This window comes from Bombus vancouverensis, chromosome 6 (assembly GCF_051014615.1).
Source record: "Bombus vancouverensis nearcticus chromosome 6, iyBomVanc1_principal, whole genome shotgun sequence".
Taxonomy (NCBI): Eukaryota; Metazoa; Arthropoda; class Insecta; order Hymenoptera; family Apidae; genus Bombus; species Bombus vancouverensis.
Window position 1 is genome coordinate 11,033,574 of NC_134916.1, and position 15,064 is coordinate 11,048,637.

Below are 15,064 nucleotides of genomic sequence, written 5' to 3' on the forward strand. Positions count from 1 at the left end.
AAGTTTTGAAAAGAAGACGACCGCGTTTAAAGGCATTTTAATGATGTTAGATATTCAGTAGACCCGTGTCCTTCGACTTTTACAGATGATATTCAAGGACAACGGGGCCGATCGAACGCCGATGACACTTTCCACTTTGTAATTTTATCCTCTTCTGACCCCTTATGCACATCGACCGTTCGATGAGTCGGCAACGGTGCAGTGGAATGAGAAATTATAGGATCAGCTACAGTCACTTGCGCGCAGGCCAGTGGCGTACAACTTTCCCAGGGGGAAAACAACCTTCGCCATTATTCGCGGATGTTACTTAACGTTCGCAAAAACCATAAATAAAAAGGGTATCAATCGAAATTGTTGTCGACTGTATGTTTTTAGCCCACAAATCGAGGAAGATCGTTCTTGATGCATACAAAGGCGCTTGTTAGATTTCGTATTATTATTCAACAACTGTATGAACGATTTTATTTCACAAGTAAATGTAATTATCACGCTTAAAAATTTACATATAAAGCCATAAATAGAATATTCTTCGTTAGAAAATAAGATATTCGACATTGCCGATGATAACGATCTAGCCTGCGTTAGCCGAGGGTTAAAGACACTATAAGCTTCCATGAATTTTCATTCGACCCTAAAAACGATCGATGCTTTCATCTGCGTCGTATATAATAATTCCTCTGTTAACATTTATTGAAAAAAAAACTCTAATTTCCTAAACGGCAGCCATTTACCGAACGATATTCGAAGAAACAATGTGCACGGATTTCCACGAAATTTGTATTCGAAGCTAAAACCGATCGATACATCCATTTCTACGCGGTATATAACCAATTTTCAAGCTATCGCGTACTTTTTCATTTAAAATTTGTTTAACAAACTTTAATTTCCTGAACTAGAGTCATTTACTGAACGAGATCCGAAAAAACGAAGCGTAGGAATTTCCACGAATTTCCACTCGAGGCTAGAACCGATCGATACTTCCACCTACGTCGTATATAACCGATTTTCAGACTGTCGTGGAATTTTTCGCTTAAAATTTATTTAACAAACTTTAATTTTCCAAACGGCAGCCATTTACTGAAACAGAACCGAAGAAACAACGTTTACGAACTTCCACGAAATTCCATCCGAAGCTACAAACGATCGATACTTCCACCTACGCCGTGTATAAGTAATGTTTGTGCTATCGTGTGCAATTTTTCACTTTACAACGCTTACTAGCATTTGCTTAAGAAGATCTAATTTCCCAAACGAGAACGATTTATCGTACGGGACTCGGGGGACGAGGTGCACGAACCGTATTCTCGGGGTTGTAGGTAGGACGAGGACACGCGGGACAAGTATGAATGGCGAGAAACGCGGAAGACGTTGGAGAGGTCGGGAACCGATCAGTGAGGAGCGGCAAGCTTCCCCTTGCCACTCCTTCAACCCTTCTGTTTCGCTCTCTCTTTCTCTTTCGACTTCGCTTCTAGTCCTTTCACAACGACTTCGCTCCACCCACGCAACGACGTCGGGACACCCACCACCGTCTACCGTCTCCCGACACGTCGGTGACCTACTTACAAGGGGACATCCGTTGCCATTCAAGGCTGTACAACACGAAAGCACGCAGGACTCGCCATTGCTCGTTGTATCCTGTCTCGCTACATCCGATCTCGTTTTTAAAAATGTTACGTTACTACTAGACTTTCTGAATCTTTGTGCAAACTCATATACAAAGCGTCTCGCGTAAAGTGGTCGACCGACCAAGGGATGATTCTATACGTACAAATAAATCGAAAATATAAAATAAGATTCTTTTGTTCGAAGCTTGTTTTTCAATGTAGAATAAAATATTTATGCACCTAAGTTAATATTTATGCAACGTAAGTAAGGAAATGAAACTTCGATAGCTGTTGAGAAATTTTGGTTCGTTAGGAAATTTTCATCGAACGACAGAGAACTTATGATACGATAATTTCCAAGCTGCGTATATTTTCATTCGTATTACACAGGATAATTCCTTTCGTGCATTTATAATCGTATCTGTATATTTTGAAATTAAATTGTACGTTGAGTAGTAATTGGAATATTAAGTCGGCACCTAATTCACGTTAGAGGTAACAGTCTACCGAGACAAACTCGGCGAGAACGTCGAGTAACCTTTAACAACTGCATGCTAGGAAAGGGGAGAATGCGCTGATCGACGCCCACGTGTCCGATTTTCTCTTGGTTGCTGGATATTATCCGCTCCTTAAACAATCGTTTTGTGGGGCACTCTGATCATAAACGTGCTCGTGAAAGACGCGAATAGAAGCAAGAAAATTTATGGACCCGATGATTGCCACGCCATTAATAGATCTGACAATAAGTCGCGTTTATACTTTCTAGCGACGCTTTCGTTCGTGTGAACGCAGTATACTTACAACGTTTCAACGAGCGATCGTGTTTTATCATCGTGAAATCGATCGTGGGCTGCTCGAGCCACGACTTTTTATCGCAAACGTCTAAGCGTCAGAAAAAGCAGTAATCGGGATTCTAGGAGATTTCGTGGAATATCAAAGTCGTCGAGAGAAGGCAAAGATCCCGTGGAGACTACGGTACACCGGATATTACGATATAATCATCCACGGAAATGGCAGATAAATCAAACGCAAATATCGCCTGAATTTCCATCGTCTCGAGGTCCCTTTGAGCCAGTCCGAATACGACCGAATACCAAAATCCCGAAGAACGAGATCTTTTAAAGAAGAAAAAAAGCAACGAAAAATTGGAAGCAGTTTGAACGTAGTCTAGACGCGATATGAATTATGTATCAGGAAAATCCAATTATATCGCAACGGTGGGATGTCTGCGTGGAAACCGTTGGAAGCTTCTTCTTTTATAATCTCGAGAGATCACCGATGGAAAAAAGTCAGGATATTATAACTATACCAGCCGTGAAAGATATATAGTTTCTCGTCATCAAATTGAAACCACTCGAAACTTTTAATATTCTTCTTTTTAATACAAGTGAGAGGTGCGAATCAATTGTAATAACGAAGTTTATCAATTATTAAAGTATTACGTACGTGTATATATGTAGATGTTGAGAACTTGTATGCTCCTATCCTTCGTCTTAAAATTACATCTGGTTTTCAATTTTTGTTCTTGAATCGGGTAATTATTTATTATTTTATTTATTATTTGAAATGTGATCATAGATGTGCAAATGTTTTCACGAGCCAATGTATTATACAATAATTAGCGAGAATGAAAAGTGTGCACGTTGGAGATGTTTCCACGTTTTGATGACCAGAAACCGTAGAAGAAGGCGTAGAGGAAGACCCGTGGATTCACGAGGGAGTTTCGATCGAACCAGAGTAAGGATCAATTTCCGCGACTAATGATATATAAAGTAACGGAAACGGAAGATTCTCTGGCAGGAGAAACTCGTTGGAGCTGAGGAGCGAAATTCTAATCAGGAAATTGTTATTTTCCGTAGGGTTGTTGCCGCGAGCGGATGGCTTCGACGTTTCCGGCATAGTCCCTTCCGAATGGATCGGAAGACGAGTGGCTGAAATCTCCAGCCTCGAAATATTTCCACGCACTTACGTACCGGCATGAACGAAACCATCGTGCACGGCCACCTGTAGAATAAATAACGACCAGTCGATTTCAGTCGTCGGCTTACTGAATCGTCTGGTCGAGACAGGAGGGAAGGGACGAACAGCGACACGTGGCTTCGCCGAGTGTCTGATAGGTACGGATTATGTAAAGCGGTTACAGTAAACGCGACAATTTGCATGAGAAAAATGATTGAAAACTAAATTATCATAGATAAATACCATAAAACGACACGCAAAGGAATTTAAACTTTTCAGAATCGAATCTTTTCGTAGCTACGACTTTGTACTTTTTATCGATCATTAATGGTAGAAACTCATTTCTTCGGAAGATTTCGTAAAGAAGAAATAATGCGATACAACTTTTAGATTTACGATAAACGCGATAATGGAAACGCGGACTGAGAAAAATGTCCGAAGATAAAATTATGTCGTAGAAAAGAAATGGATCCTCTAGGCTCCTTGCAGCATTGAATTCTTCGAAGCTCCGCGTTTGTATTTCCTATCAATTATTAATAACAGAAACGTATATTCATTGACGTTCTTGTAAAGAAAAATTTGCAGAAGAATCCTGTATTAATAATGCGATCAGATTTACGTTCAGTTGTACGTCAAACGCGGTAATTCGAACAGGGAAAAATAACTGACGTTGTCATGTAAAAATGACTCATCTTTACTAATGCAAGACATTTTCGGTCAATACCCATCTACGTAATTATGCCGAGTATATCATAAATAATCAATCAGACTCGTATTTCCTTGCCTAATCGTCTTTTCGGCCCTGTATTATACTTATGACGGTACATCTAATGCAAGTAAATTTCAACTTTTCGCAACTACAAACGATAAACTGAACACACTCGTACGAGTACGTCGGTAGTTTCAACCCTCGTGTGACCAAGCTGTAAAAACGCGATACAGGGTGGATTCGGAGATTCAGTACAGAGACGAAAAGGAGGGAGAGTAGTTGCGGAGATCGCGAGGCCAGGCGCGGTGACTGGCTGCCGGGGTTAGCGGAACTAGGCGCAGTTGCAGCTGCAGCTGCAGTCACGGCGGCAGTAGCCATCGACGTGCCGCTAACGAAACAAGCAAACGAGTACCTGCAGAACGCGATCAATACTCTGTATACGAGTGCACTCTGCTTAGGAGCACGTGTTCCCGTTTGTTTTGTTCCTTACCCCTGCGGCACGTACCACGAACTCGAGTTCCACCGACCAGCTCGTCACAAGAGAACATTAACTTCTTTCAAACCTACCTACGTCCATGACATCCGCACACTAATTCGCGAGAGTACACGGACATTTAGCATAGGAAACTTTAATACTTATATCGCACGTGTCGAAACATTTTGAAATTTCATTGATATTTTAACGAGAGAGGATCGTTCGAACGCAATCTGAAAATGCGTATATAGAAGTTACAAAGTATTTACAATCGATCATTGAAGTCTACATTATCGTACATTGAGTATAAAACTCTAGCAGAAACGTTTATTAAATTGCTTTGGAAATACATCGATAATAACGGTATCGATATACAGCTGTAAGTAACTTTCTGATAAAATACGATTCTGATTCGTTTGATAAATTGAATTACACGAAATTCAGCGTAGGTGTATGTAGATTTTCGTGACCTGCTGTATCTGAAAATATAATTTTTGTTATACTTTTGTGAGCCTGTTTATTGGATTGTACGAAAGGGTCGTGGCATTTGCGTTATTTTCTATCGGAGCTAACGATCGGGAGAAATGTAAATAAATGTGTGTAAAGCTTGTTAATGCGTTACAGAGTTATTGAATCAAAGAATAGCCATGTAGTTAAGGTACGCTTGATAGAGAGCGTTGAAAGGCCAGGATGGAACAAACATCGACTATATTCCGCTCGTATTCGAACCGTTTAATCGTCACGCATAAATTAACGCGGCAAATTAGCTGTTTAGCATGAAACTGTTCGTCTAGTTAGCCGACCGGATAATGGACAGGAGGCATTATTCGCGCGACAGGCTAATCACAATTATGTAACCCAGGTTAAAATAACCGAAATGTCATGTACATTCGTCCAATCGCGAAAACTATCCTTATTTTCATGGGATTTATCATTGAAACATATTTATATTCTAAAATCCTTCCTTCAGTTCCTCCCTTTATCTTTCACTTTCCATCTTGCATAGCTACGCGAACCGTAACCGTTAGGTAATCGTTTTCTGACGCGAACAGAAACGTATAGAAAACAGAAGGATATCTGCCCTTTAAATAAATAACTAATAAAATTAACCTGCTGATTTTTCGTGCCTCTATCGACTGAATAAAGAAACTGAGCTGCTCTTCACGAGATACACCAATTTGTTCTTCATTTATAAATCTTTCTCCTACATGTCATCCTTTGTATTATTCACAGGATTTATCCCACAAATGGATAAATAAATAAGCAAATGAAATTAAGCAAATAAAGCGGTGTTCGCCTGTCCGTCAACTTAATCAAGAAACGAAACCGAATAGTTTTCTCGGCGTTAAAATAGAACGGTTATTGGACGAGTGGCGAAAGAACAGGAGGATAGAGAAAGATCGAGAGGGTGAGAGAGTTGTGCGGCAAGGAGGGCGAAGGGAAAAGCGAGCAGAGTTGTATCTGGAGCAACGGTATCAATGTTCGGCAGCACTCTAGCTCGGGTCCAAGAGGTTAAGCCGAGTTTGCACGGCAACGTAAACTCGGGCGCGCGGCAGGTGGGCCACTGCACGTGCGCGGCTAGCAGAAATCCGCTGAAATTCGATCGATTCCGGCAGCAAAGGAGGAAGGTTCGAACATTCGGCTGTAATCGAGCCGGCCGCGGACTGGGGCGAACGTTTGGCACCACCGGCCTAGAATCGACTGGTGCTAAGAAACCGAGTGCTCTCTTGACCCCGATATCCCCCGGGGGTGCGTTTCTTCGCGCGATCGAAACCCGACCTTGGCTTCGAGACCGATGCGCCCGGGCACATTCGCCTCCTTCCTTTCCAATCCTTTCATCCTCCTTCCTGACAACCACCAAGCGACTCGTTACACGTACCCCACCTCCTCCTCTTTCCTTCCTCTAAAGGAGATATCACGTCCAGCTCATCGCTGAATCTTTTGCACGCATTCTTTGTGCAGGATATCGTAGAGCTTTGGAGCTGTTTCAGATGATTTCATGAATAAGGAGGGGGAGGGGGAGACGAGGGTTTGTTAAGGCGAATTTATACTTTTATACTTTGAACGAGCATCACGGAAGTTTCGTCCATGGTTGGCGTAAGAGATGAAAACGGAGTTCATAGCAGAAAGAGGAAAGTTTAGATCGGTTCAATGGTTGATTCGTCTTATTAAGTTTCTAAACGTCGGTGATTGGAGTAGCGAGGATTGAGACTGAGTTAAGCTATTAAGGACCAGAGATACGTTAACTCAACGTTTCATCTGTAGTTTCTATTTGGCCAATTTGTATTATCGAATCTTACAGAATGCACGTTGTAATTATGGAGAGATATTTCGAGAATTTGCTCATTATTTTGTTCGTTGTTGTTTCTTCTATCATCCTACAATGTTACCATCGAGGAAATTCGAGTATTTTATATCGCTATAGTAAAATATTTTTCTTACGTCGTACAGTTTCTCCTGTAGCTACGATTCGTGTAACGGGCTTCTAATATATTTTGTATAGGTAAGTTAATAAAGTAACTTATTTACGTTTTATGACAATGATGTTGCGTTTACGTAACTTTACGTATTATTCCACTGCTTGATCCTCAATGAGTTAATAAGTTTTACCCTTACGAAAGAATGTCGGAAACAAAAGTATACTTGTTACTGAACAAGAATAGACCTATCACTGTTCATAGGCATCTGGCGAATATTGTTCGCCGGTCAATATATGTTTTTGAATTCATTGTTAGCGATAGATATTTTAAGTAATAAGGTTTCACGCGGTCATGAAAGCAGAATAACTTCGCTTTGACCAGAACCACGGAGTCGAATTCGGCAGGCACGGTTAATTAACGGCCATGCGCGCAGATTCGCGCGAGCTCGTTAAAGGCGATTGATCAGCGGCGAGTGTTGCGTGAAAATCGTAGCAGTCAATGAGTCGGTCAACGTTCCATTCTTCTATCTATTTCTGCCATTCGTTTTCGCTAACGATGCAGCAGGAAACCGAGAAGGAAACAAACACGTGTTCTTTGGCTGCACGCGGCGTACTTCCACTCGTAAATATTACAACACTTTTCAGCTGCATATAAGACACGACAATTGCTTCAAATTATTAGACAAACGTTTATTAGCCGATTGCTATTTTACATTCTTGCAAGGTAACGAGGCAAAAATTTGTGGAAACTATTCGTAAGAGTCGGAACAAGAACGTGGTGAATATGAATTAAAAATACAGAAAATCTTGATTGAAATTTGGGATTAAAATAATAAATTGAATAGCACGTAATATTTTCGTAAAATGTGTCTACAAGCGTGCATCTTCCATAAGTTCCAAGCCGAATAAGAATCGTTAAAAAGTTTTATTTTAACAAGTTCCTAATCGTTTCTCAGATTAATCTAACTTTCTGTAATCGTCCTAATATTTACGGACGGCTCTGTATATCGATCGCATCTGATCGTTAAATGTGACATTTTGACAAGCGATCTGGCTCGAAATTTAATTGAGCAGCGAGAGGATCATCGATGAAAAATGGATGGCAGGGTATGTTCCCCCTTTGCGCGGTTCTGACCAAACGAGCTTACTACGCTCGATAACACGCGACGGCCCGTTCATCCCCCTTTTCGCTCGTCCCTTTTTCTTCTCCGTGCTCGGTTCCATTCGCGAGGATAAATGAAAAATGCAATTATCGCGACCGGAGGATCCATCGACGCGAGAACGCACGCTCCACCCTTTGCTAAACCGACTAATACGCGTATATACGTGACAGAGGATGCTCGGGCTTCGTTACGTATAATTTCGTTAAAGTTGAAAATAGCGGCTTCTCCGCAACCGAAGGAAACATCGTGACGAATTACAGTGTTCGCGATCGCAAGGTATCAAGCAACCGTAATGATCGTACGATGGTCGCGACGAAAATAAAGACACGAATTTTTCTCGGTGACATAAGGAATTATATAATTTTCCATCGGTACGACCGATCGTTATTTTTCTGTCGGAATTTTGTTCAAAATAAAAATTTGCTTCGCAGTTCTGATTAAGCTGATTGGTACGTTGAAGGCTAATTAGTGGAATAACGCGTAGAACATTATCGAAAAATGTAAGGTAATTCGCGTAGATACTTGACGGAAGACTGGCACACAAGTCATAAATACGGAAAAGATTTTTAACGTTTATCAAAATTAGTTTACCAGAATACTATTGATTTTCTAGCTTTGTTTCAACCGACCCTACACAAGGATATCCGTCGATCGTTTCGTTCCTTACTCTATGTCGATACTGTTCCGCATTTCAGCAAAGTTACATCGCCGGACCTTGCTAGTTCTCACTGAATAAGTGATATATTGTAAGCTCTAGCATACACACGGGTAGCAGCGATCGATCGCGATTCGATGGCAAATTACAAGCCGGTAGCGAGTTACGAAAGCTGGTAAACAAGATTTTCGGCTCGTCCAAGCGTCGCGTCGTTCGCATAGAAACGGTTCTAACGAGGAATTTTCCAACTGCTCGTGCCACTCGACGAATTTCTCCGAGAGTCGAGACTTCCGACGGACCGTGAAATTGATAAAAGAGACGCGACAAGAGGGCCGGAACATCGTTCTTCGAGCTCGATCGAAACGGTAATTAAATTCGAAGTGTGTCGCAATCACGATGCCTCTCCTAACGTAGGTTAATTTTACAGATATTAAATTCTAGAAACGAATTATGGGAGAACGTACGACAGACACTCGAACAGCGTAAAAATTCGCGGATTAATCATGTACAATTTTTAACTTCTCAAGAAGTTTGATTACGATAGCCTATTGTATGTCATATACTTTTGCATGTCATATATATATATACATATATTATTAATGTGTTTTTACAATAAAATAAGACAGAGAAAAGGAAGTTTTATCTAACCGTCCACGTTCGATGTCGCATATTACGTAACGCTGCATTTTAATAAGTTCATAATTACCTGAATGATAAGCGTACTTGTTTACGACGAAACTGATTTTAAAGTTTAATGCGCTGTGCCTTCTTTACAGAACTGTGTTCAAGCGACTCGAAATAAATAGATAGCCAATCCGACGTTTCCGAGAAAATGATCTGCGTTGTTGAAAGGCCAACTGGATTTCGATCATTAAAATTTGAAAATTTACACAAGTATTATGTGTATATTACATATTGTGCATTACGGAACGTATCGTCGGCCGAGTAATTCGATACAATTATTTGTAAATCTCTGTAACAAACGATTTCACATTTTAATTATAAAAAATTAGCCCGCCGGAGTCGTCCAACGAGTCATTAGAGGAAACATGGACAACGCTGTAATTTCAGCAGCCACAACAGACTACAGATTGCTAACTCATTTACCATTAGCCACGCTGACCAATGGACGCCTGTGTGTTCATCGATAGAAAAAATGATGTTCCATGTAAAAACGGCGTCCCTAAAACGATCGAATAGATGATCGATGTATCATGAACCATAACGTTCTCGAATGAAAGTATTGTTAGCTTAACTCTCGTCGTCCACGTTAGTAGAGTTACTCGAATTTTGGTAGTTCCAGCGTACCTGTACGAAACGTCAATTATGAGCGAATACAAAGTTGAAAAACAGTGAAGCTGGTTTAAGGAAGCGATAACATCGAGTGGAGAATCGGACAGAAGTAACATTACGTTACCTAGCAATGGCTATTTTTCTTTCTAGATCGAAAAATAATTGAGAGAACTTTAACTTCGTTAGGAAGTTGCAAAGGATATTTGAAGTCAGCTAAAGTGACAGGTCCACGTTAATGAAATATATCAAATTACTAGAAATCAATTAACCAGCGAGGATAATAGAAGAAACTCGAAAGGATGTTTCGAGTCGAATAACTAACAATTTCACGCTAATCGACAACTTTCGAATTACTCGAATTTGAATCGCCTGGCTTTCAAAAACTCGGCTAATCTCAAGGTAGCTTTACACGCTTGAATAAAATTCACTGGAAAAAAGGAAGAAACCAACCACTTTTCTATTCATTCACAAAAGGAAACAGGACACAGGAAGCGCTCAAGATCACGATCGCGACTTTGTACGTAATCCAAAGCGCACTTCCGTTACGCGGCCGAAAATTATCCGTGTCTCAGCCAACAACCGAATGACAAAGAGGCTTCAATCAACGAACGATAGATACATGCTTTGTAACCCTCCTCTTGCACACGCCCACATCCCGTGCACCCCGCACGTTCTTCCTAAGTGAGGCGTTATAAAAACGCCGCGACAGGTAACATCGCTTCATACAATACTCGCAAAAGTGTGACAAACAGTGTCAGGATTATAACGTGTGCTATTCGACTGCGTATATCATGGGTGGCAAACAAGCGTTGCTGTATCTTGGCCTCGTGTGCTTGCAGACGATTTTCGTGAACGCCGTGGTAAGCTTTCAAGGAAGGGCTTACTTTTGTCGTGAGGGGATGAGAGACGAGACGAAGAGGACCAAAGGAACTCTAGCATTTGATCTGATCGATTCGTCAGGGACAAAGTTATTAGAGATATAAACGAGTCAACGCGCGCAAATAATAACAATACGAACAACCCGTATGGCCGGCTAATCGATAACGGGGCAAGTGAACTCGAGATCGAACAGAAAGCCTAATTGGAGCGTAGAAAGTTTCTATCGTATTAATTGCGTTATTGCTTAGACGTTCGTTCATCTTTTTCCTCCATTATTCTCTTTATTGTTTTCTTTATCTTACTCTCGTAGAGAAATTTAATTTCATATATATATATAGGGTTGTCCGAAAAGTGTCTTTCTTTTACAGACACGTCTTTTACAACGACGCATCTTTATACAAACATGAAACATAATCTGTCGAGCGTTGTGATCTTTATTTTGATAGAACAAAATGGATCATACGTAATTCGATAAAATAATATAAAACGGAAAATGTTGTACCTCCGCTATTTCCTTATAAAACGAAAGAAACTTTCCGGACGACCTAATATAAATAAGGAAACGTATCGTTACGTAAAGAAGAGGAAATACAGTAATAAGGAATTTAGACGATTTTACTCGGAATGGACCAGCCTCGTGTCTGAAATCGGGTTTCAACTGGGTAAAATCGATTCCGATATCATTTCAAGTATTCCATTTATCTGAATCTATTGAATTATAAATTCCTGCCAACTATTCGTGTAATTTATGCTAATGGCAACGATCTCAAAGCAAATCGTTCAAGCAGTGCGCGTTAAGTACTATACAGTGTTATACTATGATGGAACTTGGACATCGTTAAATTCTTCCCTTCATCGATAATGTCACCCATGTCGAATTCTCGATGAATTTTCTTGTCGTGACGAATCGTGGATATACAATGAGGTCGTTAAAAAGATAGAAAGAAAGAGAAGACGTGCTCGATAAAATCATTAAGAGAGGAAAAGGCACTCACGTATGATCATTTCGACTTGTTTATAGCCGGACTGGCTACCACCTGAGATATTCGACATGGTGGCAGAGGACAAGGCTCGGTGCATGAGCGAGCATGGCACGACGCAAGGTTAGTACCACAATCACCATAACTCGCAACAAATTCGAAGACGATTAACCAACAGGTTGAGAATTTGAAAATTTGTACGAGTAAATTAAAACTAACTAATCGATTCGTAACACAGCGCAAATCGACGAGGTGGACAAGGGAGTACTAAAAGACGATACGTCGATCACTTGTTACATGTTTTGCTTGCTCGAAGCGTTCAGCTTGGTAAGTTCAACTAACAACCACAAACCCATTAGCTGCCAATTTCGTTTTTCTTGAAATTATATTAATTCTATAGATATTAATTGGTCTTTAACGCGTTTTATCGAATGTTTTCTTTAAATTATCGAATATTATATACAGGGTGGTTGGTAACTGGTGGTACAAGCGGAAAGGGGGTGATTCTACGCGAAAAAAGAAGTCGAAAATATAGAATAACAATTTAAAAAAAATTTTTTTTTATTTTAAATCTTTCCGTCGAGACAACGATCTACAGTGAGATCATTTATAACGTACCGCACGCGTACCGAGCGAAAATTCAAAGTCGATTTTCTCGGAAACAAAGCCTCAAACGAAAAATTTTTATTCTATATTTTCGACTTCTTTTTTCGCGTAGAATCACTCCCTTTCCGCTTGTACCACCAGTTACCAACTAACCTGTATATATATTTATTTTCTAAATCCTAATTTTGGGATCATTATTATATAGATTTTTTGTATAATCGTCAAACGAGAACCATGGCAGCTAGTGAATTAAACGAAGGCGACGATTAGTCAAAGAATCTTTTCGTTTAGGCCGACGACGAAGGCGACATAGACGCGGATATGTTGTTAGGTCTGCTGCCAGATCAAATGCAGGCAAGAGCAGAGTCGGTTATGTCCAAATGTACTCCAGCAAGTATGTGACTACTTCTGTTATACTTAAAGTTTCAAATCATTTTACGTCCTCTTTCAAACATTAAATTTCACGGCTGAACATTCAAATTTCGAGTAACATAGTATATTCGATCTTGAAGCTTAAAAATGAAAAGTTCAGGTTTAAATTTCGCGATAGAAAATTCATGTTTGTCGAAATAGAAAATTTATACATGTTCAATTTTACAGCCATCTAACTTTCATTATGGTTCTTATAGCGGGCTCTGATAAGTGCGACAAGATATATAACCTCGCCAAATGCGCCATGGCGGAAGCACCGGACGTAAGTGCATTTCACATAGTCTGATACATTCCTTACTTTTTTTTACGATAGCAGACAGATAATATCGAGTGAAAGTAAGAGTCACATTCAAAGGCAATTATATCGATCGATTCGAAACATAGAAATACCATTTCTACGTCTAGTCATAATTAACATGCACTTCCATGCAATCAGCATCTAAAACAACGTATAATTAGAGTGCGGATATTTGTGCAAATTCAAATTTTTCTCAACGCAAGCAAAGAAATGGGATCTTTCACGTGCTAAATGATACAACGCACCGAATATTATAACGCTATTAAATCTTATAGATCTTTGGCACTTGCTATTTGTAAATCAGGACACAGAATACGGCATCGACGTTACGATCGCAATTCTGTGACTGTCAAACACACTCACTGTTACACACACACACACGCATAATGATTGCGCTCAAATTGAACGCGCTTGAAACTCGAAGAACTGTATGTGATGTGCCCTTCCTTTTTGAAATTGATCAATACAGATTTACATTGTCCACGATTGCTTGAGAGAATTAGTTTTTACACTTCTACGAGATCGTTTTGGATAGTTTCAGTCTTTCTATTCATTTTGTTATACTACGAGCTATTTCTCTGTTTCTCTGACCCTGTAAATTGCCTATGCAACGTAGCGAATTCCAAGTGCAACTCACTCGACTTCTTCGCCGGATCGATAACAATCTCTTTTGGAAATGCTGTTGCAAAATTTTGTTCAATGCTACAAGCGACATACTTTCTATTTTTAGCTAACAACGGCATGCTATTTGCAAAAATCTCTGCACGCTAATAACACTTGTCTCGTATATATACGAACTAAATAAACAAAGCGTGTTCCGCTTTAGATATTTTTCCACATTACGTACATTTATGCATCTTCGTTCTCATAAAAATTTGCAGTCTAATTTTAGACACACGAACGTACAGAAAATGTGACAACGTGCGGACAGTTACCGAGGCAGAGATGACATTTAAGTCGTTGCAGTTCTAATTCAACGAACTCCTTTGATTTTCAGGTATGGTTCATTGTCTAAGGTCAAGGAAAGAAGATTACATCCCGGGACGACGGAACGATCTTTTTTTCTGTAGGCAACGACAGAAAAATTACGGATAGACTGGGAAACGATTACGCGAATGGATATTCGATGATGATAAACAACGAAAGAAAGAAAAAAAGGAAAAAAAAAAGTAAAAACCTAAGAAAACACACATCGTGTATGTAACCAAAATTGATATAATTCGTGTACCTATACCGAACAATAATTTGTCTAAAACGAGTATGTACGTTTCGTTCGAAGAGAACGAACAAACTTATAATTCAATTAATTACAAAAAGGAACGCAATGTAAATCGTTGTTAAGCTGAAATATATTCAGCGAGTGTACGGAAAACTTAAAAAATATAAAAATCGGCCGAGGGAACACGCGTTTTAGTCATTCGCCCAATAGTGAAAAAAAATGTATTACCACGAAATCTGTTACGCTCGAGTGTGCGATTAATTCATTTGGAGACGCAATAATAACGCGTATCCTGGACGTGGTTACGTTACGCAATGGTCGAGACGCGATTTGCGGCTCATTGATACTATAATTTGCATGACAATCTAATTTG

At 39.9% G+C, this 15,064-nt stretch overlaps 2 protein-coding genes across 5 annotated transcripts in view; one reads left to right on the plus strand and one right to left on the minus strand.

Annotated features, from left to right (window-relative positions):
• Positions 1 to 15,064, minus strand: part of Crtc (CREB-regulated transcription coactivator) — a 64,588-nt gene that overhangs the window by 38,743 nt on the left and 10,781 nt on the right. The gene's annotated exons all lie outside the window — the stretch shown is intronic.
• On the plus strand, positions 10,990 to 14,874 carry Obp1 (odorant binding protein 1). Its single transcript, XM_033331827.2, has 6 exons — positions 10,990 to 11,137; positions 12,178 to 12,259; positions 12,375 to 12,463; positions 13,034 to 13,136; positions 13,372 to 13,436; positions 14,470 to 14,874. Exons 1-6 carry the CDS (start codon positions 11,069 to 11,071, stop codon positions 14,485 to 14,487), a joined length of 426 nt encoding a protein of 141 aa, XP_033187718.1. The 5' UTR covers positions 10,990 to 11,068; the 3' UTR covers positions 14,488 to 14,874.

Coding starts and splice junctions, on each gene's coding strand:
- Obp1 (XM_033331827.2), top strand. CDS start 11,069: ATGGGTGGCAAACAAGCGTTGCTGTATCTTGGCCTCGTGTGCTTGCAG. Junction 12,260..12,374: donor CGAGCATGGCACGACGCAAG/GTTAGTACCACA, acceptor TTCGTAACACAG/CGCAAATCGACGAGGTGGAC. Junction 13,137..13,371: donor GTCCAAATGTACTCCAGCAA/GTATGTGACTAC, acceptor TGGTTCTTATAG/CGGGCTCTGATAAGTGCGAC.